The sequence below is a fragment of the Schistocerca gregaria genome, chromosome 11 (genome assembly GCF_023897955.1).
Source record: "Schistocerca gregaria isolate iqSchGreg1 chromosome 11, iqSchGreg1.2, whole genome shotgun sequence".
Lineage (NCBI taxonomy): Eukaryota > Metazoa > Arthropoda > Insecta > Orthoptera > Acrididae > Schistocerca > Schistocerca gregaria.
In genome coordinates, this window is record NC_064930.1 from 52,730,545 (window position 1) to 52,755,232 (window position 24,688).

The following is a 24,688-nucleotide window of genomic DNA, read 5'->3' on the forward strand; positions in this document are numbered from 1 at the left end:
GAATTGCCACTGTCGTCCACCGAGAAGGGCAGCAGTGTTTTCACTAGTTGCAGGCACACAGTGCAGGTGGATACGGTGTAACTGGAGAGTTATCCCAACAGACGTCAACCGTCTCGGCAAATACGTATCTAACTCTTCCGCCACTTATGTGAAAGTGGTAGTGGTAGTGTAACACCTATACAGAGCAAGAGAAGGAACAAGTGATGACAAAAGAGGGGGAAATTAATGTTCACACTGCTGTTCCACCCGGTCCGTACATTGGCTCCCTCGCAATCACACGGGGAAGTGTCGGAAGTCGGGCTAGTGTACTATGCAACCTCCACCGACGTGACTCCTACCTCTATCACGCCCCTCTCCATCGAGTGCTGCGCGGGAACTATTACGAGAATCATGTTAACTTCTGCAGGTGGGCATTAAGACACGATACTCCAAATGTATCGTGCATCTCTTTTCATAATGTAGCCACAGTTGCCAATCGTGAACAGGTAAACTGTCGAAACGTGCACTATCGACCTGTCGATAATCCCCATTTGTTTCGTGAGGAGGTACATCGGCACCCACAGAGTGTAAACGTGTGGTGCGGGGTGGGGTGGTTAACCGTCAGCTCATAGGCCCGTCTTTTACAGATAGAACACTGAATGTATACAAGTATCACATCCTCCTAACAGACTGTCTTCCACAGATGCCCGAAGACATGCACTTCTCTGCACACTACGAGAAACCTGTGGTACCTACATGACAGTTGTCCGGCTCATAGTGCACTAGGTATTACAGAATGTCTTCACAAATTGCTTCCAAATTGTCGGACTGGATTCAGAGGACCCCTACCACGGCCGACCCGTTCCCCGGACTCGAGCCCTGTCGACATTTTTCTGTGGGGAAAGCTGAAAGATGCTGTCTAAATAGACATACCAACTGCACCTGACAATATGCAATATATTAAAAACAAAGATTCCAAGACTTACCAAGCGGAAAAGCGCCGGCAGACAGGCACATGAACAAAACACACAAACACACACACAGAATTACGAGCTTTCGCAACTGGTAGCTGCTTCGTCAGGAAAGAGGGAAGGAGAGGGAAAAATGAAAGGATGTGCGGATGGATGTGTGTGTGTGTGTGTGTGTGTGTACACCTGTCCTTTTTTTCCCCTAAGGGAAGTCTTTCCGCTCCCGGGATTGGAATGACTCCTTACCCTCTCCCTTAAAACCCACATCCTTTCATTTTTCCCTCTCCTTCCCTCTTTCCTGACGAAGCAACTGCCAGTAGCGAAAGCTCGTAATTCTGTGTGTGTGTTTGTGTGTTTTGTTCATGTGCCTGTCTGCCGGCGCTTTCCCGCTTGGTAAGTCTTGGAATCTTTGTTTTTAATATATTTTTCCCATGTGGAAGTTTCTTTCTATTTTATTGACAATATGCAATAGCGTATTACTGCAGCCTGCTAGGACATCTCCACTGAAATGCTAGCACATCTGCAGCAGTCGTTCCATCCCAACCGGAAGCGCGTATTGCCGCTGGTGGTGGTCATTTTGATCACAACCTGTGATGGTCAATTTTCTTGTTACTGGGCGTGATCCACGAAACTAGTGTATGAAGTTGTGTCAGTCTTTTAGTGTGTGCTACCACAGGTATTGTACAAGTGCCTGTATAGGAACTTTTCAAAATACAATATCTCGTTAATGACGCAGACTAGAATCCTGCAAAAATACCACTGACTTTCTAATGTACCCTACTTTTAGCCTGTTAATGTAAATAGGCTTGTTCCATTTAAAAAGTGTTGGTTTGCACAAAAAACACAGTTTCTAAGTTTTATTACAACCTGTTGATCGGTTAACAATAGGAGCCCCCGACTACCAGTCCATTCCGTGAAAACACCACGTCGATAGCATTTTCTATTTGTGCAGTATTTGCGGCCCAACTTTGCACCCCGTGTTAGGGATGTGAACAGTGTCGCATCCCGACGAGGGCCTCGTACCCACCGCTCGACCTGTTGTCCGTGCTGCCACTGCGACCCGGGATCGTCCCGCACTCTACACCGGTCTGCCCAGTGTCAGTGTATACGGGTGTAGTGTGGGGAAATGCCAGAGAATCACTTGTTACAAAGCTGTGAACGATCCAGAACTGAGCCCTGAAGACTCTTCTACACTCATCTGCTACACGAAGAGATTGTAAAGGAACTGAAAATATTGAGATTTAATCGCAGAGGTGCTGAAAAATTGTTCCAGTGACACACCAGAGAAATATCTGCTAAACCTTTTATCTTTGAGAGACATAGGAACAATTTCGCCCTTCGTTTTTTATTTCTGGTATGAACGACTACTTTTTGTTCTGATGGGCTGGTGGGATGTCGTACTGTCTAATTACTAGTGTGTGTGTGTGTGGTAAATGAATGAGTTAAAAGACGCAAGACGTGTTTTATATTATTTTCATCGCACAACAAGCCTTATTCCCATGCCTATGGAGTATTTATGTTAAGCAGAGAAGGCGAGTTTTAGGTGGAACCGAAGATCTTCAAAACGGCGCTGCTCAACAATAGAGGTACGTGATTGTGCTCTCTACTTTCCTTTCGCGGCCACTAAAATTACTTCCGATTCGTTTTGCCGAGACATTCAGAACCTGCAATCTTCTTTTTCTTATAAAAATACTAGTCCGATGCAAAAGAAATACTCTTAGATTTAAATAATTGCCATTCTTTTACCCAGGCCACGGGGAATGATAGAACGTCCGTGCCTCTACTCTGAATGTACGTTCGCAATCTCCGAGTGTGTTACGACGAAATTATTTCACAATGAAAATTTCTCATCAGACCGCAACCACTCGCACGCGAATGTACGTACCCTCTGAATGTATCTAGTCTGTCATGCGCGTTGTTCAAAAGCTTTACTTTTAATAATTAGTGGATTACATTTCCGAAATTAATTTTTGTTTATGCTGCAAATCGTACTTCACACGAAGTATTTATTACGTAAGTTTCAGGCTCAATTTAATAAAAAAAAGGATTCCGAATAATAGAAATAAAGAATAACAATCAAACAAATCAAACCTAAATAAACAGAAAGAGGGAACGTTACAAGATGGACATCCCGCTCCTATAGAACAGATTCTAGATCGTCGTGAGGTCCTCCTGCGAGAAACTGGGGCTATCCCTCAACTGGCTCATCTGTAAACTGGACCACCGACCACATCGCGGGCCAACCACATGTCGGTCTGATGTGCTGTGAGAATAATTTTTTTCCAGAAGACACAGGAAATCGGTACGCTGCCAGAGGCCAATTCCTATACATATATTTTTTTTTCTTCCGCATTCCAGCATTCTACTCGTCACCAAGAATTGCAACTCTAATCGTTTATGTACCCACCAACGGTGTGTACACGTTCCGAGTTACACCGACATCCGACCGCGTCTTCTAGGTGCTCCACCTTCATTTTGCATTACTAGATTGGCAATCACTGGTGTCACTGAAGTTAGCACTCTAGACTCTCAATATGGTGGCGAGAAAAAAGGATGTGTAAATAGCTGTTTATTTAATGACACAACAGTTGCAAGAAACGGGGAGAAATTGATATAACTACTTTATTTTTAGAGTTTTGACACACTGGTCAATACGTGTCATGTCGGCTGTGATTTTTTGACACATCAGGTGGAAGATAAAAGGGAAAGATCGTGTCTCAGTACAAGCATATCTAGAAACATCTTACGTATTTTTGCTTTTGTACTGTACATAAGCCTACATAATTACATTACAGTTTGTCTTATCTAAACACTGTCAGTGTTTAAACAGTTAATGTACAATAAATGTCAAGGGGTGTAATAAATCTAGTATTAACAGACATAACTTAATAATGAGTTTTGAACCTGTTTTGATCAAATTTTGCTTTTCTTCAAATACTACGGTCGTTATGAAAGTGCCCCTGCAAATAGGACACACTATTTGTCATCGATAGTAAGTGTCTTTACCCATTTACTGTTCTTACAGAAACCACAAGCTGCTTTAAATGTGTGTGTATGTAACTTGTCACAAATTTTGTAACACAATTCTCCGATGTATATGTTAAACTCAATTAGTTAACAAAATACATTTGCTCAACTTGTTTACAACACTCTGCAAAACTTACTGCATTATTTCGTTTCATAAAATAATAGTACTACCGCACACAAACTTCTCGATGCCCTCATATTATCTCACCTTTGCCAGTATCGTAATGTATGTCTACAAGCACGCCCAAGTTCCTCAGGTGCAGTCAGCAGCTCACAAATTGCTATGCCAGAGGTCAGTTTCCGATGTCTGTTCCACACTCACCACCGTACAGTTAGATCCGTCGCGGTGAGACTAGTTACAGTATAACCTCGCTTTCATGTTCCCGGAACTGACATTTTCTTGGCATTTCCAACTTTTTTTTTATTGGTCCCGCCAGTTTCCTAAGCCCATAATGTTAATTTGCACCCAATTTCGCATCAACATATTTATAATGATGGCACGATGTTGGCCGTCCAGTAGTTTACAAACATTACATGGTTCAATTTCTTGACAATGGGGCACTCTACTCAGCAGATTTGAACTGGTATATCTCCTGCTGCTGCCGCCGAGGTCTACTTGGCGTGGTAGTTGATGGGAGTAACCAGGTTCATTCGAATGAAGATAACGTGATCAATCGCAACCATTTCCAAACAGTCTATTATGCAAGTGCAGTTTCGCGATTGTTGACACCTTTGTCCAATCTTATTTAGCGTGCTTCGACGTACGGCTGCTCGAAGCACTAGTTGACACCGTCATTCAGTTCTGCTCAAACGTTTTTAGTGTAAAACACAGTGCCGGTTACGTATTTTATTCGTGCAGGGCAAAACGTGTTTTGAGAATTTATTCTGTTTATCAAGTGCAGTATTTACGTACGTATTTTATGTGATGTTACACAAACAACTAATGTGAGTGATAGTTTGCATGTGTGTGTGATTTTCTAGATAACTGATGAGTACATGATAACCTGTAAAAGATGACTACAGTGCAAGAGAGACAGAATCACACATACTCAAACACTACACAAAATACTTATGTACATATTTGCACTTGACAATGAGAAAAAAATTCTCCGAATGCATAGGGTTAAGCCTGAAAAAATATGTAACTAGTGGTGTATTTCATTATTTAAATCATGAACGACAGCAGCAAGCTTTCAAAAATAGCGATTATGACATACGAAATTGAGTCGAACGTTCCTACTTCCCTGACAGTTATCAGTGGAAAATCCAGGATGGAATGTATTGTTACACTACATCCTGGATTCTCCATTGTTTAATTGTTACATTCCAGTTACATAAGTGGTTTTTATTAGATAATAATCCTTCATTAGATAATAAACAAGTCCCATATATATATATATAAAACAGAAAGAAACTTCCACATGGGAAAAATATACCAAAAACAAAGATTCCAAGACCCACCAAGCGGGAAAGCGCCGGCAGACAGGCACATGAACAAAACACACAAACACACACACAGAATTACGAGCTTTCGCAACTGGCAGTTGCTTCGTCAGGAAAAAGGGAAGGAGACGGAAAAATGAAAGGATGTGGGTTTTAAGGGAGAGGGTAAGGAGTCATTCCAATCCCGGGAGCGGAAAGACTTCCCTTAGGGGAAAAAAAGGACAGGTGTACACTCGCACACACACACACACACACACACACACACACATATCCATCCGCCATGGCGGATATATATATATATATATATCATTCATAAAATGCCAGGGGGTATCCTGTACGTTAACTTTTGCAGCTTACAATGCCATTTCCCACATTTTACATTTTCCCCACATTTTATACTATTTTTTTGAAGTCCCTTAAAAAGTATAAAAGGGGGGTTTCACTGTACGTGACAACTACATGCAGTGTCTACCTCACCAGCTCCTCAGGGCCCAAGTGCACACCATCTCCGAAAAGAGGTTACCCTGCAATTTACGCAGAATTAAATGCCTCGTTGGATTTGAGAAGCTGAAACACTTACTTCTGTCAATATCATAAAATTTCCCCAATGATTAACTTGTCCCTTCCCCTTCAAATGGAAAAGCAAACACATTCATCTTCTCAGAGTTACACGTATTTCTCATGCCTCTTTCCTCCCTATTACCATAATAGTGTGTTTTATCGTGCTTCTCTTCTTCTCCTCCCTCCCTTCCCACGTGCACTGCTCCTAACCTTCATTGTTCAAAACTATCTGCCTGTATCATGGCTCCATTCTTGTACTTGCAAACAAACAAACTGTGCTACCTTATTTTGTCTTTGTGCACTGTACTAACTGCTTATAATTTTGTATGTTAGATGTAACTTATGTTTATCATAATAATAATAATAGTTCAAAACATGTGGAACGCCCAGTTACATGTAAGAGCGCACCTCAAAAACCTATCTTGCCACAATAAATCCATACTAATAAACAACAACTAAACTCCTGATGCGATTTTGATAAAATTTGGTACGGAGACAGCTTGAATACTGAGGAAGAACATAGGTTACTCGAGGAAGTGTGTAGTGCAATAATTTGAAGAATATAACATGAAATACAGAGCAATAATTACTCTTTGAAAAAATCTTTACTCTTTGCCTTCTGAACTTTCTCATACTTGTGAAAATACTTTCATTGTTTGATACATTCTACATAATGTTATTTACTGTAATGAATACAATGTTTGTACAATCCTCTACACATTTAACACACACTTTCGTACTCACATCAGTCACACGGCTGTGATAGAGACGCTGAGCATTCAAACTTGTGGGAACAACGCTTAGTCGTGCAGTTAGTGTTGCTGTTTCAAGATCGTGGCATCCCAGGCTCAATTGCCGAGTGGGTCTCCCCATTCTCCCCACGACTCATACCCGGATTTGTGTGTTGCCCTCGTCATCACTGTATCATCAGCATGCAAGTCACCAAAGTGTTGTCAAATAATAAGACTTACACAGGGCTCCTAAGCATCCCATCAGGGGTCTCCCAGACAATAAAGCCGTACCGAACATTTCATTTCATTTTACCGATACGAGAGCACAGCCGTAGGTAACAATTAGAATACGATGCTTATAAAATCCTCAACATATTTAATCAGTGCCAATCCATACTTCTATACTAATACCACAAATGTGAAACTAACTCTGCCTTTTAAGTTTCCACAACTGAACCGCAGAACTGATATCTGTGAAATTTGCCACACGACAGCTCAAATGCTGGTGAAGAATATAGGCTACTTTACAAAGTGTGTAGTACAAGATATTTACTGATTTTAAGATTATTAAGCAAATTAAGGAAAAATATTTACTCTCTGAAAAAGTTCTTTACTCTTTCACTTTTGAACTTTATTGTATTTGTGAAAATGCTTTTACTGGTTGATATGTTCTATATAATATGAGTCAACATATTCAATACAATGCTTATCCAATTCTCAATGTATTCAAATCCATACTTCCATATTAATACCAGTATTATTAATTGCTAAAGTAACTCACTCTGTTAGGTTTCACAGCTCTACTGCTGAAGCGATTCAGGAGGTAATCGGAACGGAAATTGCCTAAACTCTGACGAAGACTGTGGACGACTTTAGAAAGTTGTCCTGAATATTATTAGTATTTTAAATACGGTATACTCGAGTGCCACGCAAAGTGATAATCACGACTCTTAGTGTCGACAGATGATTCTGTGATAGTGCAAATGCAATGTTATTGCCCATGTGGTTTACAATACTGAGTCCCTACACCACCTGGCATAACTGGAGAGTTCTGGTGCAGATACAACAATACAATTGGACGGTAAGCCTACAAACTGTATTTAAAATTATTACTATAAGCCTCACATACTTTAAGTCCGATAAGCGCTTCGTTCTAACAGAGCTCGATCTGCAAAAGATACTCAAATTCGAGAAATCTCACAGCAATCTCACATCCACTGGAGCTCGAACGGAAAACATCAGGCAGCCTCAAGACCTACAGAGACATTAGAACAGTCACATGCCCGTCGCAGTTTAGATGCCGAGCTTCACACGACGTATCCGAGACACTCTAAGACACAATGGTGGTGCCATTTAAAGGCTGTATGAGAGAATGTCATACCTTCTCCTGTGAAATGTGGAAGCATTTTGGTGAGGCTTCATTTAATTGCGATCTATTGACTGCGTTAATCATTAATTAGTGATAGGCGAATGGATCAAAAATTAAGGCACTATAAGGGAGAAGTGTCTGGAATGTGTTGCTCTGGTGACAAAACCTCGCATTCAGTACTAGATGAGCCAGAGAAATCTCTAAAGCACTACTTCTGCACGAGTGCAATGAATCAAAGAATTTTCTTGAAATTTCATTAAAAAATATAATGCATGCTTTCACATCTGATATACAGCAAAATATTACAAACACATTCGTTCTGTACCTACATGATGGCACTGCATACATTTTTTTATACATACATTTCTTAAGCACTATATACACAGACACCTCATAAAATTACGAATTCACTCACTCACTGTCACTCAGAGTAATAAAACTACCGATACTTGAGTTAAGCATAACAATTTGTAAATATATAAAAATTGGCAGTACGGTGTGGCAAACTTGAGCGGTCAGAACGCAACACGGGAAAACAAACTCTTGAGGTGAGAGAAGCCCACGAATTCGCATCCCACCTGGGCAGAGCTCCCAGTACTCACCTGACACGTATGAGCCCGGACCGCGGGGATATCTCGTTGCGAAAAGCGTTGCCGATCTGTGCCGCGGCAAAAGGGAGGCGTCCCTGGTTGAACTCCAGCAGCCGCTTGAAGTTGACGAAGATGCCCTGAGCAGTTTCCGGCCTCAGAAACCTGAAACACGAAGCAGATGTCGCCCTCACAATGTATCGAACACCGACATTCACCATAGGTCGACAGAAAGTAGAGAAGTAAGATAATTACGGGTGTTTGAGAGGGGGAAGACTATTTTCTACCGGCAGGCAGCTCACAAATTTGCTGCATACACCCAGGCAATAAAAACTGAAACATAATAAAGAGTTCTCCGAGATAACATTTGAGTCGTCAAAGTTAACATCTTAAATCTCTTGATGACAAATGGTCGTACATTTTTAAATTCGTACACCGTCATGAGCAACAACTGCGGTCCATAAACACAGCACAAAAGGTAAGAAAATATTTGTGCTTACAAGGGAACCTCCCCATTGCACCCCCCTCAGATTTAGTTATAAGTTGGCACAGTGGATAGGCCTTGAAAAACTTAACACAGATCAATCAAGAAAACGGGAAGAAGTTGTGTGGAACTATGAAAAAAATAGGCAAAATATACAGGCTGAGTAGTCCGTGCGCAAGATAGGCAACACCGACAATAGTGTGCACTCAGGAGCACCGTGGTCCCGTGGTTAGTGTGAGCAGCTGCGGAACGAGAGGTCCTCGGTTCAAGTCTTCCCTCGAATGAAAAGTTTCCTTTCTTTATTTTTGCAAAGTTATGATCTGTCCATTCGTTCATTGACGTCTCTGTTCACTGGAATAAGTTTAGAGTCTGTGTTTTGCGACAGCACCGCAAAACCGTCCGATTAGTAGATGAAAGGACGTGCCTCTCCCATGGGAACCGAAAACATTTGATCGCAAGGTCACAGGTCAACCGATTCCTCCTCAGGAAAACACGTCTCATATATTCTATACGACACTGGTGATGGCACGTGCGTCACATGACAGGAATATGTTGTCAACCAATCTCACTTGTACACTTGGCGAATGGGTAAAAAGATTCTTCTACCTTACCCGATTTAGGTTTTCTTGTGAATGTGATAATCACTCCCAAAAAAGTGATGAAAACATAAGAGTCTGTCACATAAACTGCAACAAATGAATGCAACAGTTGCACAGTCGCACAGGTTTCCCTGTGCTCTGTCAAAACATACGTTTTTAACATTTTCAAATTTTTCCGTGTGTAGACCGTCAAATACTGCATACGTCAAAGCAAATCTGAACACGTCCTGGAATTTTGGGGAGCAAAGTCGATTATGTGCTAGTGCCCGAACTTTGATAATTGACACACAATAACGTAAACAATACTGCTCTGCGTACCTGTGCAACTTCGCAAAACAATTGTCCGAAAATAAAAAATTAAACTTTTCACTCGAGGGAAGACTCGAACAGAGGACCTCTCGTTCCGCAGCCGCTCACGCTAACCGCGGGACCGCGGCGCTCCCGAGCTCAGACGCTCCTCGACGTTGCCTGTCTTGCGCACGGACTACTCAGTTTGTATATTTTGCTTATTTTTTCACAGTTCCACACAACTTCTTCCCGTTTTCTCGATCGATCTGTGTTCAGTTTTTCGAGGCCTATCCACTGTGCCAACTTATAACTGAATCTGAGGGGATTGCAATGGGGAGGTTCCCTCCTCTGTTTCAACAACGTCACGTTCACCGTCGCCCGCAAGACGAGGTCTAGTCACAGCGACGTGACCACTGCCCGTGCTCAGCGTCCACAAGCAAAAACCACTCACGGCCGGCCGGTGACAGTACTGGCCATGGAAGCTATATAAAGTGTGTTAGGCAGATGTGGAAAACCGTACAGTCACTGTCAGAAAATTCAGAAATGGAGCAAACTATCTGACATCCAAAAGGGCACAGTCATGCACTTTCGGACTGAGGGTAGAAGCATTTCTCAAATTGCTCAGTTTGTAAAGTGTTTGCACGTTGACGTGGTTACAGCGCACGGTGTACAGCAAAATGGCAGTATCGAAAAAAACTGTGCCGAGGCGACGGCGGTGCACAACGACCCACGTAATACGGGGGCAGATAGACAAGCGACTGTCGAGCGAGTGACCGTACCGAAGATCTGAGGGGCTACCGGCAGCGTCTCCTCGGTGACAGTTCGCGCACTCGTGCCGACTGCCGTCCGTAGGCCAGAATGTGCGCGCCGATACCGCAGATGGACTCGTACCGAGTGGCGACGGACGGCCTTTTAGGACGAATCGCATTTTGTGCCCCGTCAGATGTACGACCGACGCCCCGCGACGAGCACCGGAAGGGTCTGAGCCGGAGGGGGAAGTGTTACGGTCCGGGAAATTCTGTTGCGGCATTCCTCGGGCGATCTCGTCGTACTCTCCGGGCACGACAGATCGGTACGATTACGCGTAAATCTCCGGGGACTACACCCGTTCCTACGTGCAATTTGTTTCTCCTCAGTGCGACGGCACCGACACGTGGGACAGCGCGACACATTACACGATTCGCAGTGTACCCGTGCGGTTCAAAGAGCACCAGACGATTTTGCCGTACTCCCCTGGTTGCCAAATTCCCAACATCTAAACCTGATCGAGAATCTGCGACCCCACCACCGTCGGGCAGTTCGTGTCCCAGATTCTCGACCGAGAAACCTTCCGCAGCTGGCCGCAGCTCCACGTCCCCGTCCGTACCGTTACTGCACGACCGAACGACGTGGTACAGTGGGTAGCACACAGGACTCGTATTCAGTAGGGTGACGGTCGAGTCCCACGTTTGGTCGTCCCGATTTAGGTTTTCCGCGATTTCCCTAAATCACTCCAGGCAAATGCCAGGACGGTTCCTCTGAAAGGGCACAGCCGAGTTCCTTCCCCGTCCTTCCCTAATCCGACAAGACCGATGACCCCGCCACTCGGTCTCCTCCGCCAAACGACCCCAACCTATCTTCCTGCACGCCTTTTATCAGTTCACACTACTAAAGGTACGTTTTCAGATTTTTTACATGTGTCCACATTAATGTGACAGGACAGTGCATTTACCACAATTTGAACCCTAAGACGTCATTTTCAAGGTGTTTAAGTTGCCATCGAGATACAGACCAAAGTTTACCTTCCACTGACAAAAACTGTTTCACAGTACATCTACAAAAAATGAGTACTGAGAATAAAAGAAGAATTACTTGCATGCTGAAAACCTAGTGGATGTCAATAATTTTTTCAGCATGTAAGTAATACACTATGTAATCAAAAGTATTCGGACACCACCAAAAACATACGTTTTTCATATTAGGTTCACGGTGCTGCCACCTACTGCCAGGTATTCTATATCAACAACCTCAGTAGTCATTAGACATCGTGAGAAAGCACAATGGGGTGCTCCACAGAATTGACTGACTTCGAACGTCGTCAGGTGATTGGGTGTCACTTCTGTCATACGTCTGTACGCAACATTTCCACACTGCTGAACATCCCTTGGTCCACTGTTTCCGATGTGACAGTGAAGAAAAATGTGAAGAGACACGTACAGCACAAAAGCGTACAGGCCGATCTCATCTGTTGACTGACAGAGACTGCCGACAGTTGAAGATGGTCGTAACGTGTAATCCGCAGACATCTATCCAGACCATCACATAGGAATTCCAAACTGCATCAGGATCCTCTGCAAGTACTATGACAGTTAGGCAGGAGGTGAGAAAACTTCTTGTATTTCATAGTCAAGTTGCTGCTCATAAGCCACACACCGTGCCAGTAAATGCCAAACGACGCCTCGCTAGGTGTAAGGAGCGTAAATATTGGACGATTGAACAGGGGGAAAACGCTGTGTGGAGTGACGAATCACGGTACACAATGTCGTGATCCAATGGCAGTGTGTGGGTATGGCAAATGCCCAGTGAACTTCATCTGCCAGCGTGTGTAATGCCACCAGTAAAATTCGCAGGTGGTGGTGTTATGGTGTGGTCGTGTTCCTCAAGGAGGGGGCTTGCATCCCTTGTTTGTTTTGCGTGGCATTATCACAGCACAGGTCTACAGTGATGTTTTAAGCACCTTCTTGCTTCCCACTGTTGAAGAGCAATTCGGGTATGGTAACTGCATCTTTCAACACGATCGAGCATCTGTTCATAATGCACGGCCTGTGGCAAGGTGGTTACAGGACAATAACATCTGTGTAATGGACTGGCCTGCACAGAGTCCTGACCTGAATCTTACATAACACATTTGGGATGTTTTGGAAAGCTGACTTCGTGGCAGGCCTCACCAACCAACATCGATACCTCTCCTCAGTGCAACACTACATGAAGAATGGGCTGCCATTCTCCAAGAAATCTTTCAGCACCTGACTGAATGTATGCCTGCGAGAGTGAAAGCTGTCATCGAGGCTAAGGGTGGGCCAGCACTGTATTGAGTTCCAGCATTACCGATAGAGGACACCACAAACTTTTAAGTCTTTTCAGCCAGGTGTCCAGATACTTTTGATCATATAGTGTATCTGTTAATTCCTAAATGCAGATTTTCTGTGGATGAACTACAAAACATATGCTTTTCACCAGCGGAATGTCTACTTTTGTGTACATGGGATAATTATGAAGCCCATGAAACACTTCACTTCAAAATGTTGGTACCGATATATGGCTAATGCAGCGAGGTCCCTAGCAGTAGGATCAACTTTTGGAAACAATCTATAGGTTTATGTACGTTAAGGTCCAAGAAACTGCACCTCGCAGTCACGAACACACTTGCAAGGCACCGTTTGCAAGCAATCGATGAAAAAAAAAAAAATTTCAGAATTTCAAGAGATGCTCTATAGTTTAAAAATAGTAACAATTTACAAACTGGTTACATAGTATGGTGATTAAGGTACTGATCTCACATTCGAAAGGTTGCCTATTCGTATCTCTTAAGGTACATTAAAATTTGTTTATTTTTAAACCTTGATCAAAATTACTTTCATCATCATTTTTACCTAATTAATTGGTTTGCAGACAGTTTCTTTTATTTGTATTCCTCTGACACATCATTTGAATGCATGTTTTAACTTCTTCAACTCTCTTATGTTTTCTTCCTATCATTCTTTTTCCATGTGGAATCTCTGTGCATGTGACTAATTGTTTTTGTTTATCTATCATAAGGATTTTGAAATTACTCTGTACATAAGTTGCAACTTTAGTAACTGGAAAATGATTTAGGCCATCCTCAAACAGAGCAACAGAAAGTGAAGACAATGGGCAGTCAGTCTACATCGAAAACCGGTTGCCAAGTACCTGGCAACGCAGTGCCGCAGAAGGCGCAACTCTGAAATGAGAAACTGCAGTTGCCGTGTGCAATCGTGAAAAAGCAAGGAGTACTGTTATGTCACATCCGAGCATATTTCGGTAACACTGGGCATGCTGAGCACAGGTACGACCCAAGAGGAAAGTGGGGTTCCCTATTACTGTTACACAGAAATGAGGAAACTAAGAAAATTCTGGATTCATCTTTATAACTTAAAAAAACAGAAATGGCTGGTTTTATATAGCAGCCAAGGAGCTGCAGACATAAATATTCAAAACCAGACAACTAAATAGAACAAATACAGTGAATCGGTACGGTCGATTTCTTCTGCCATAACACTGTTTTACTTTTATATCAAAAACCTGCACTACTCATCATTTATTCACACAGAATGGTGGCAGCGGTTTCTATTCGTTTGTTAAACGACTATGTGAATACCACCATGTCTACACATATTTGAGATACACATATTCGAGATTCGTGGCTTTTCTGTTGTTTTCACTGTTCGTTTTAAAACACCCTACCTAGACTACAGTTAAAGTAACTAAGCCAATTTCAAATACTTAATTAAAGGTGGGAATTCAAGGAGATGGGACCTGGATAAACTGAAAGAACCAGAGGTTGTAGAGAGTTTCAGGGAGAGCCTAAGGAAACAATTGACAGGAATGGGGGAAGGAAATACAGTAAAAGAAGAATGGGTAGCTCTGAGGTATGAAGTAGTGAAGGCAGCAGAGGATCAAGTAGGTAAAAAGACAAGGGCTAGTAGAAATCCTTGGGTAACAGAAAAAATATTGAATTTAATTGATGAAAGGAGAAAATATAAAAATGCTGTAAATGAAGAAGGCAAAAATGAATACAAACGTCTCAAAAATGAGATCGACAGGAAGTGCAAAATGGTTAAGCAGGGATGGCTAGAGGACAAATGTAAGGATGTAGAGGCTTATCTCACAGGGGGTAAGACAGATACTGCCTATAGGAAAATTAAAGAGACCTTTGGAGATAAGAGGACCACTTGTATGAACATCAAGACCTCAGATGGAAACCCAGTTCTAAGCAAAGAAGGGAAAGCAGAAAGGTGGAAGGAGTATATAGAGGGTCTATACAAGGGCGATGTACTTGAGGACAATTATGGAATTGGAAGAGGATGTAGATGAAGATGAAATGGGAGATACGTTACTGCGTGAAAATTTTCACAGAGCACTGAAAGACCTGAGTTGAAAAAAGGCCCCCAGAGTAGACAACAGAAAATTACCGAACTATCAGTTTAATAAGTCACAGCTGCAAAATACTAACGTGAATTCTTTACAGACGAATGGAAAAACTAGTAGAAGCTGACGTCGGAGAGGATCAATTTGGACTCCGTAGAAAAATTGGAACACGTGAGGCAATACTGACCCTACGACTCATCTTAGAAGAAAGAGTAAGGAAAGCAAACCTGTTTCTAGCATTTGTAGACTTAGAGAAAGCTTTTGGCAACGTTGATTGGAGTACTCTCTTTCAAATTCTGAAGGTGGCAGGGGTAAAATACAGGGAGTGAAAGCTATTTACAATTTGTACAGAAACCAGATGGCAGTTATAAGAGTCGAGGGGCATGAAAGGGAAGCAGTGGTTCGGAAGGAAGTGAGGCAGGGTTGTAGCCTCTCCCCAATGTTATTCAATCTGTATATTGAGCAAGCAGTAAAGGAAACAAAAGGAAAATTCGGAGTAGGTATTAAAATCCATGGAGAAGAAATAAAAACTTTGAGGTTCGCTGATGACATTGTAATTCTGTCACAGGCAGCGAAGGACTTGGAAGAGCAGTTGAACGGAATGGACAGTGTCTCGAAAGGAGGGTAGAGGATGAACATCAACAAAAGCAAAATGAGGATAATGGAATGTCGTCGAATTAAGTCGGGTGATGCTGAGGGATTTAGATTAGGAAATGAGGCACTTCAAGTAGTATTGGTGTTTTACTATTTGGGGAGGAAAATAACTGATGATGGTCGAAGTAGAAAGGATGTAAAATGTAGACTGGCAATGGCAAGGAAAGCATTTCTGAAGAAGAGAAATTTGTTAACATCGAGTTGAGTATAGATTTTAGTGTCAGGAAGTCGTTTCTGAAAGTATTTGTATGGAGTGTACCGACGTATGGAAGTGAAACATGGACGATAAATAGTTTGAACAAGAAGAGAACAGACGCTTTCGAAATGTGGTGCTACAGAAGAATGCTGAAGATTAGATGGGTAGATCACATAACTAATGAGGAGGTATTGTATAGAATTGGGAAGAAGAGGAGTTTGTGGCACAACTTGACTAGAAGAAGGGATCGGTTGGTAGGACACGTTCTGAGGCATCAAGGGATCACCAGTTTAGCATTGGAGGGCAGCGTGGAGAGTAAAAATCGTACAGACAGACCAAGAGATGAATACACTAAGCAGATTCAGAAGGATGTAGGCTGCAGTAGGTACTGGGAGATGAAGAAGGTTGCACAGGATAGAGTAGCATGGAGAGCTGCATCAAACCAGTCTCAGGACTGAAGACCACCATTACAACAACAACAACAACAACAACAACAACAACTAAACGAATGTTCCTTTTCTTGATGTTCCTGGCACACAAAATGGCCAGTAGACACCAACAGGTACAAGGTGTGTACCGACACGGAAGTTCTCGTAGCGGTGTAGAGAAATACTACTGACCGTTTACTGCTGGCTCATCCGCTTAACTGGCGTCTCCATACCACACACGTGCCGTCGACTGTGAACCTTTGTGAAATGAGCAAGCGCAGAATTGAAATTTACCCTAAGGCAATTACACATTTACTGGTCTTTCAATTCTTGCATCCAAAAACTTCTACAGACAACAATAACATAATTCTTCATTTGCCTTGTTACAATTTCTTTCCATACTTTAACATGCAACTCAGTATAGAAATCAATCACTCTCCATGGAGATATCTACTAAAACTTACCTCCCTAAAAACTGAGACCAATCTGATACCCATATATCAAGTGTCAAGCACAGACTAAATGCAAAGAATAAATATTGCACAGAGCATTTATAATATTATAGTTCCTACATTCATTGTATCTCTCCTCAGCACTTGTACTTAATTTCTATGAACATTCAGTTTCGTACGAATGAGTAGTATACTAAGAGCTCGGTCACAAAAGGGGAAAACCCGCCGATTAGCCAGAACATCACGAGCACTGATCTCCTATTAATATGAAGCAGCATCACCTGCTGAGGAATGACTGCTAATCAGTGTGAGTGAGCAGAATGTGGAAGGGCAGATTGCGACGGTCCAGAGGCTCGGCGCGACCATTTCGGAAACTGTGCGACTTGTCGGGTGTTCGAGGAGTGCCGCGGCGAGTGTCTTCGACACGTGACGAAACTGAGGAGAAACCGCATCCGGACATTGTGGGGTCGTGTGGCCACTCATCCCTACAGATGTCGAACATCACAGGCCGGGCAGACTGGGAAAACCGAACAGGCGGCAAACTGTGGCAGAACTAACGTCAGACCTAAATGCTGTGCAGAGTAAAATTGAGTCCGAACACTCCTAACGGTGGGCCTCCGCAACTGACATTGACCCCGCGACACCGGCGACTGTGACCGAAATGCGTACGTGACAGTCGGCACTCGCAGTGGTAGAGCGTACCCCGATATCTTCTTTGTTGTGCCGAAGGAAGAATGTGAATCCGTCATCTTCCAGGGGACTGGCTCCTCGACACCTGTACTGTGGGACAGAGACAAACTGGTGGCAGCTCTGTTATGCTCTGGGAAACGTTCATGTGGGCATCTAAGGGTCCAGTGGAGCTCGTGTAGGTATCATGATAGCCGAGCAGTATCTTAACCCGAATGCAGACTATTCGTGTCAATCACATTTTCCGACTACAGTGGCATTTTTCAACAAGATAATGTGCAGTGTCAAAAGGCCGAGAATGTGACGGAGTGGTTTGAGGAACATAGTGGCAAGTTCCAATTGATGTGCCGACCCCCCAACTCGCCAGATCTGACAATGTGTGAAAGCTCATCGCCCCACCCCCCTCCCAGAATTTATAGAAATCAGGTGGCTTGAGCGCACATGTTGTGCCAATTCCCTCCAGTGACGTACCGAACCCTCACTACCTCCATATAATGACACGTAACCACTACTACCCATCCCAAAGGTGGACATCCAAGTTACTAGAGATGTGGCTGATCAGTGTATAGTTTTCAATTGACAATCTTGCAGAATAACAAAGGCTACTACTCACATAAAAGAATATTCCCACACGATTTTCCATTTTTTTGTACATTTACTTTCACTTACCGACATCTTTAGCATAACAATAGCTGTGCAGTACACTACGTTTGTGTCATATGACGTTCTTTTCCCGAAAGACAACTTGCTTTCAATGTCAAATCGCTACTGACATAGCCTGGAGGCTTGTAGTTGAATATCCTCCAATGAAACCAATACGGAGGTGTGTTCGATGAATGGGTACAACTCAGATCACTTGGTAATGTGTGACACTGAGCAGGTGGCAACTCGTTGACAATGCATTGCAAGCAATTTATAGGTGAGCCACTCGGCGGAGCACTATTTAACCAAACGGTTATCAACTCGCATTGGTAACACGTTTCATTTGAGTTTCTCTGTCTGTCTGGGACGTTAAGACCAAAACTGTAATTGTGAAAATTGGAATAAGTAGTATAGTCAATGATGAACATATCATCATTCAAAAAATTTAACAAGACTAATCCCAAAATGAATACATCTGTGTAAACATACTGCTCGTTACTTATTACTATAGAAATTGACCGCAAAACCTTCAGCTCTGGCTAAAGAAACCTTGGAGAATCCCTTAACAGCACTCAGAGGACAGAAGGCAGAGAGGAAGTTCATTTGTCATCATGGATAGAAGCATGTGGATATCGAGACATGACAGCAGTTCAAATACACAAATTTGTATCACTCCAGTTCCCAGAACTTCGGAAGATAGACGTTGACTGTGGATATTGTATCAGACACAGCCCCTTCGCTGGTCAGATATGACACTAAACACGCCCGAAGATGTAAACAACCGTGCATGAGCAGGTGTCTCCGAGTCAACCAAAGCAATGTTGTTCAGACACAGAAGAGATACAGAGAGACAGAAACTATCTATGACATGCCTTGATGAGGCCACCCGAGAGCTACTACTACAGTGGATGACTGCTACCTACAGATTATGGCTTGAAGGACCCCCGACAGCAATGCCACCGTGTTGAATAATGCTTTTCGCGCAGCTACAGGATCTCATGTTATGACTCACACTGTGCGCAACAGGCTGCCTGATGCGCAACTTCACTCCCGATGTGCGTGGAGAGTGCTATCATTGCAATCACGACACCATGCAGCGCAGTACAGAAGGGCCCAAATACATGCCGAATGGACTGCTCAGGATCAGCATCACGTTCCTTTCACCAACAAGTGTCGCATATGCCTTTAACCAGACAATCGTTGGAGACGTGTTTGGAGGCAACCCGGTCAGGCCGAACGCCTTAGACACACTGTCCAGTGAGTGCAGCAAGGTGGAGGTTCGCTGCTGTTTTGGGGTGGCATTCTATGGGACCGACATACACCGCTGGTGGTCACGGAAGGTGCCGTAATCGCTGTACAATATATGAATGCCATCCTCCAATTGATAGTGCAACCATATCGCAGCAACCTCCTCAAAGAGGACACTTTGTGCCCCACTGTGCACATCTCGTGAATGACTTCCTTCAGGATAACAATGTCGCTCGACTAGAGTGGCCAGCACGTTCTCCAAACATGAACCGTTAACGTGCATGCCTGGGATAGATTGAAAAGGGCTGTTTATGGATGACGTGACTCACCAACCATTCTGATGATCTACACCGAAGCGAAGGTGAGGAGTGGGACAATCTGGGCCGACAGTGCCTCGACGAACTTGTGAATAGTATGCCGAAACAAATACAGGCACGCATCAATGCAAGAGGATGTGCTACTAGGTGTTAGAGGTACTGGTGTGTACAGCAATCTGGACCACCACCTCTGAAGGTATTGTTGTATGGTTTTCATGAGCAACAAAAAGGGTGGAAATGATGTTTATGTTGATGTCTATTCCAATTTTCTGTACAGGTTCCGGAAATCTTGGAACCGAGATGATGCAAAACTTTTTTGTGTGTGTAGTTTCTGCAACTGTAACACTGTGCAAATAACATAGTTTACTCTGCCTAACGAAGTATACAGCAACAAAACTGCAAGACTAGGTCTCGAAAACAAAGGAATTTATGGCTGCTTGTGACAATTGCCCCAGTTTTTTTTTTTATTTTATTGTTTTTTTTTTATTTTGGTCAGACTGGAAGGAACTTTAGTATAACATAAACAGATACATAAACACCTTTAAACTAAGAAAACTGAAGTAAATTAGCATCTGCCACTCGCACGGATCACCACATACACTGTGTTTCGGAGACTACAGGTAATTTAAAGATTTTACCCACAACTAGCAAAGGCAACAAAATGGACCTCCTCAAAGAACTACAAATATATACTCACACCCTGACTTCATCACATTACATTCTCAATGACTAAGTAGAGTTAGCCAACAAACAATTTCTGCACATTTTCCCAAGCTTTTCACACACTTCAAATGCAGTGGAGCCCCAACGTTCAGAATTCTGAGCAAAAATAAGGACCTCCTGTCACTGAACGCACTATAGCCACTTTTGTAAGGAAATTAAAAAACCTTTCTGAACATCAGCTGCTCAGTAACACTTACTTTCTGGACATGCCCCATTTTACAAAAATGCATAGAAGAGATTCATCACACATTTTACTCAGATTTTTTCCCTGAAATTATACATACTAGTAGTCATTGCAAAATAATATTTATCTAATTATGTCGGTACCACACAGCTAGTATGCCACCCACCGAAACTACACAGTATCCTAGCCCATCCCTGGTCCCAATCCCTTACCTATGGCTCATACCCCTGTAATAGACCTACGTGCAAGACCTGACACACACACTCTCCCACCAGCTATTCCAGTCCAGTCACAACAATGGCAGGGCTACCTGTGAAATCAGCCAAACACTCTACAAACTAAGCTACAACCAGAATGAGTTTTTCACTCTGCAGCTGAGTAGGCACCAACAGATTAAAACTGTGCACCGGACCGAGACTGAATCGCGGAAGCACTCGCCTGAGGAGAGTCACTTGCCCACAAAAGGCAAAGGTCCCGAGTTCGAGTCTCGGTCCGGCACACAGTTTTAAGATACAGCCACCGTGTTGCGTTCTACGTGGGCATGACAACCGACAGGCTGTCTACACGAACAGCTGCCGACAAACTGTGGCTGAGAAACAGCTGGACCACCTAGTTGACGAGTGTGCTTCCCGACACTTCACAGTCTGCACCATCTGGATTCTTCCTACCCACACCAGCTTTTCTGAATTGTGCAGGTAGAAACTCTCCCTGTATATACTTCCCTTAACCCTCCTGACCTCAACCTCCATTAGTCATTATCCTACAAACACCTATCCTATCCTCTTCCAGGTAAAGCCCCACACAGTCCTCTATTGCACCAATACACCCACAGTGTTTTTACTTGTCTACTTTCTCACACCTCCTCCCCCCCCTGTTCACCGTCTAACCTCCCAACTGCACCTAGCTGCCCTAAGCTCTCTCCACCTCATCCCTGCACACTCACACATACAGCACTTTACATCCCCCACCCCTACCTGCTACCTTTCCCCCTCCCCACCCCAGCCTCCTCTTTACCCGCACCACCTTGACTGCTTCTCTCATCAAACACTGCTGTTCTTAGTCTGGGCTCAGCTGCCAGAGACTATCGTCATGGGTATGAGGTGTGTGTGTGTGTGTGTGTGTGTTTTCAGTCTTTGTGTCATCTCTATCTGCAACTCGACATCTCTGCTATACGGTGAGAAGCAATCTATTCTCTTCGTAATATTATCATTATTCCATCCTGGATTTTCCATTGTCTGATTTTGAGAAGAGTCTTATTTATTTAAGAAAATGAATATTGTGGTAAATTCTTGTCTTGGAGCAGACACTGCATAATTCAGCAAAGAAGTCCACCACGGATAATGCTCCTACTGCCATGATCAATTGAACCTAAACATAAAAATATTTAACATTCGTGGCTTGAGGTAAATCTAATGATTGAGAACTATTTAAAAAAACACAGTGTAGCTTCTGACACTAGACCAACACTCTGGTCTAACACAGTAATAAGCAAGTAAATGACTACGGCTCTTACCCCTTTACAAGACCAGAGGGTCCTATCTGCGTGCCGAACATCAGGTTGAATTCTATCGGCTCCGTCAGTTCATTCCCGGTCAGTGGCGATTTGATCGAGAATTTTTTCAGGACGGCTGCCATTTCATCTTTTTTCATGCCGTCGAGCTGCAAGAAGGAAAAATGAGGAGACTAACTAAAAAGGATGCATCGCAACTGAAATCATCTCAACACACAAACATACATATAAATCCTTGAGAGTTAGACTAACACAGTATTGAGAAAACATTAAACTTGACATAACAACAACAACAACAATAATAATAATAATAATAATAATAATAATAATAATAATCTGCTGCACACCTCCTTCTAGACAATTTAATTGTTGTTCATTTCAAAAACAGTATCTGAAAGAACAGACACCATTTTGATCCTGCAGCCATTACGAATCACAACATTAGTATTGTGTGGGTAAGCTCTCAACCTGGATCTGATGGGAGGTGTGCTAGGGTACACTGAGCAATTGTGATGACCACTGTTCCCGGATGGCTCAGTGTGCCTAGTAAGCAGCAAATGGGCTCCAAACTCGCACCGGCACAAATTTTCAACTTTCCCCATTAATGAAAATCAGCACCCAAGCAGCTAAATGTCTTAAGTCCTTCACATCTTGGTAAAATATCATTATTGTTATTGTTATTATTATTATTATTATTATTATTATTATTATTATTATTATTATTATTTCTTTCCTTTCTCAGACGTTATCTCTGGTTAAAAATGGAAAGTGATGCAGACCTTGATCAAGCGTGACTTCCTTTTAACCGTACGGTATATGTTACATTGCATTTAGGAACTTTCGGGTAATTGAACATGTATCAATAATTACACATTTCTGTAGTTGTATATATAAGTTTGTATGTAGCTGTATTGCATTGATGTACTGGTGGATATTGTGTGGTATGACTCCTGTAGTTGATAGTAAAATTGGTATAATGTCAACTTTATCCTGATGCCACACGTCCTTGACTTCCTCTGCCAGTTGGATGTATTTTTCAGTTTTTTCTCCTGTTTTCTTCTGTATATTTGTTGTACTGGGTACGGATATTTCAATTAGTTGCATTAATTTCTTCTTTTTATTGGTGAGTACGATGTCAGCTTTGTCATGTGGTGTTGTTTTATCTGTTATAATGGTTCTGTTCCAGTATAATTTGCATTCATCGTTCTCCAGTACATTTTGTGGTCAATACTTTTATGTGGGAACCTGTTGTTTTATTAGTTTATGTTGTATGGCAAGTTGTTGATGTATTATTTTCTTCTGGGGTATTCTCCATTTGCTAGTATTGTACATCCGCTTGTGATGTGATCTACTGTTTCTATTTGTTGTTTGCAAAGTCTGCATTTATCTGTTGTGGTATTGGGATCTTTAATAATGTGCTTGCTGTAATATCTGGTGTTTATTGTTTGATCCTGTATTGCTATCATGAATCCTTCTATCTCACTGTATATATTTCCTTTTCTTAGCCATGTGTCGGATGCGCCTTGATCGATGTGTGGCGGTGTTACATGACACAGGTGCTTGCCATGTAGTGTTTTCTTTTTCCAATTTACTTTCTTCGTATCTGTTGATGTTATGTGATCTAAAGGGTTGTAGAATTGGTTATGAAATTGTAACAGTCTAGCCAGTGTATTTATATGAGTGATTGCTTTGTGTATTTTGCTAGTTTCTGCTCGTTCTATAAGAATTTTCTTAAATTGTCTACCTGTCCATAATGTAGGTTTTTTATGTCGATAAAGCCTCTTCCTTCTTCCTTTCTGCTTAATGTGAATCTTTCTGTTGCAGAATGTATGTGATGTATTCTATATTTGTGGCATTGTGATCGTGTAAGTGTATTGAATGCTTCTAGGTCTCTGTTACTCCATTTCACTACCCCAAATGAATAGGTCAATATTGGTATAGCATAAGTATTTATAGCTTTTGTCTTGTTTCCGCTGTCAATTCTGTTTTCAGTATTTTTGTTAGTCTTTGTCTATATTTTTCTTTTAGTTCTTCTTTAACATTTGTATTATCTATTCCTATTTTTTGACTGTATCCTAGATATTTATAGGCATCTGTTTTTTCCATCGCTTCTATGCAGTCGCTGTGGTTATCCAATATGTAATCTTCTTGTTTAGTGTGTTTTCCCTTGACTATGCTATTTTTCCTACATTTGTCTGTTCCAAAAGCCATATTTATATCATTGCTGAATACTTCTGTTATCTTTAGTAATTGGTTGAGTTGTTGATATGTTGCTGTCAGTAGTTTTAGATCATCCATGTACAGCAAATGTGTGAGTTTGTGTGGGTATGTTCCAGTAATATTGTATCCATAATTTGTATTATTTAGCATGTTGGATAGTGGGTTCAGAGCAAGGCAGAACCAGAAAGGACTTAATGAGTCTCCTTGGTATATTCCACACTTAATCTGTATTGGCTGTGATGT

The 24,688-nt window shown here is 42.4% G+C and overlaps 1 protein-coding gene across 1 annotated transcript in view; it reads right to left on the bottom strand.

The window, feature by feature from the left end:
• The window catches only part of LOC126295389 (glycine--tRNA ligase), a 150,565-nt gene that overhangs the window by 78,941 nt on the left and 46,936 nt on the right, over positions 1–24,688 (bottom strand). The window contains exons 5-6 of the mRNA XM_049987870.1: positions 22,229–22,374; positions 8,681–8,830 (exon numbers count right to left, since the gene is read on the bottom strand). Coding sequence (XP_049843827.1) covers positions 8,681–8,830; positions 22,229–22,374 — 296 coding nt within the window. The remainder of the gene's footprint in view (positions 1–8,680; positions 8,831–22,228; positions 22,375–24,688) is intronic.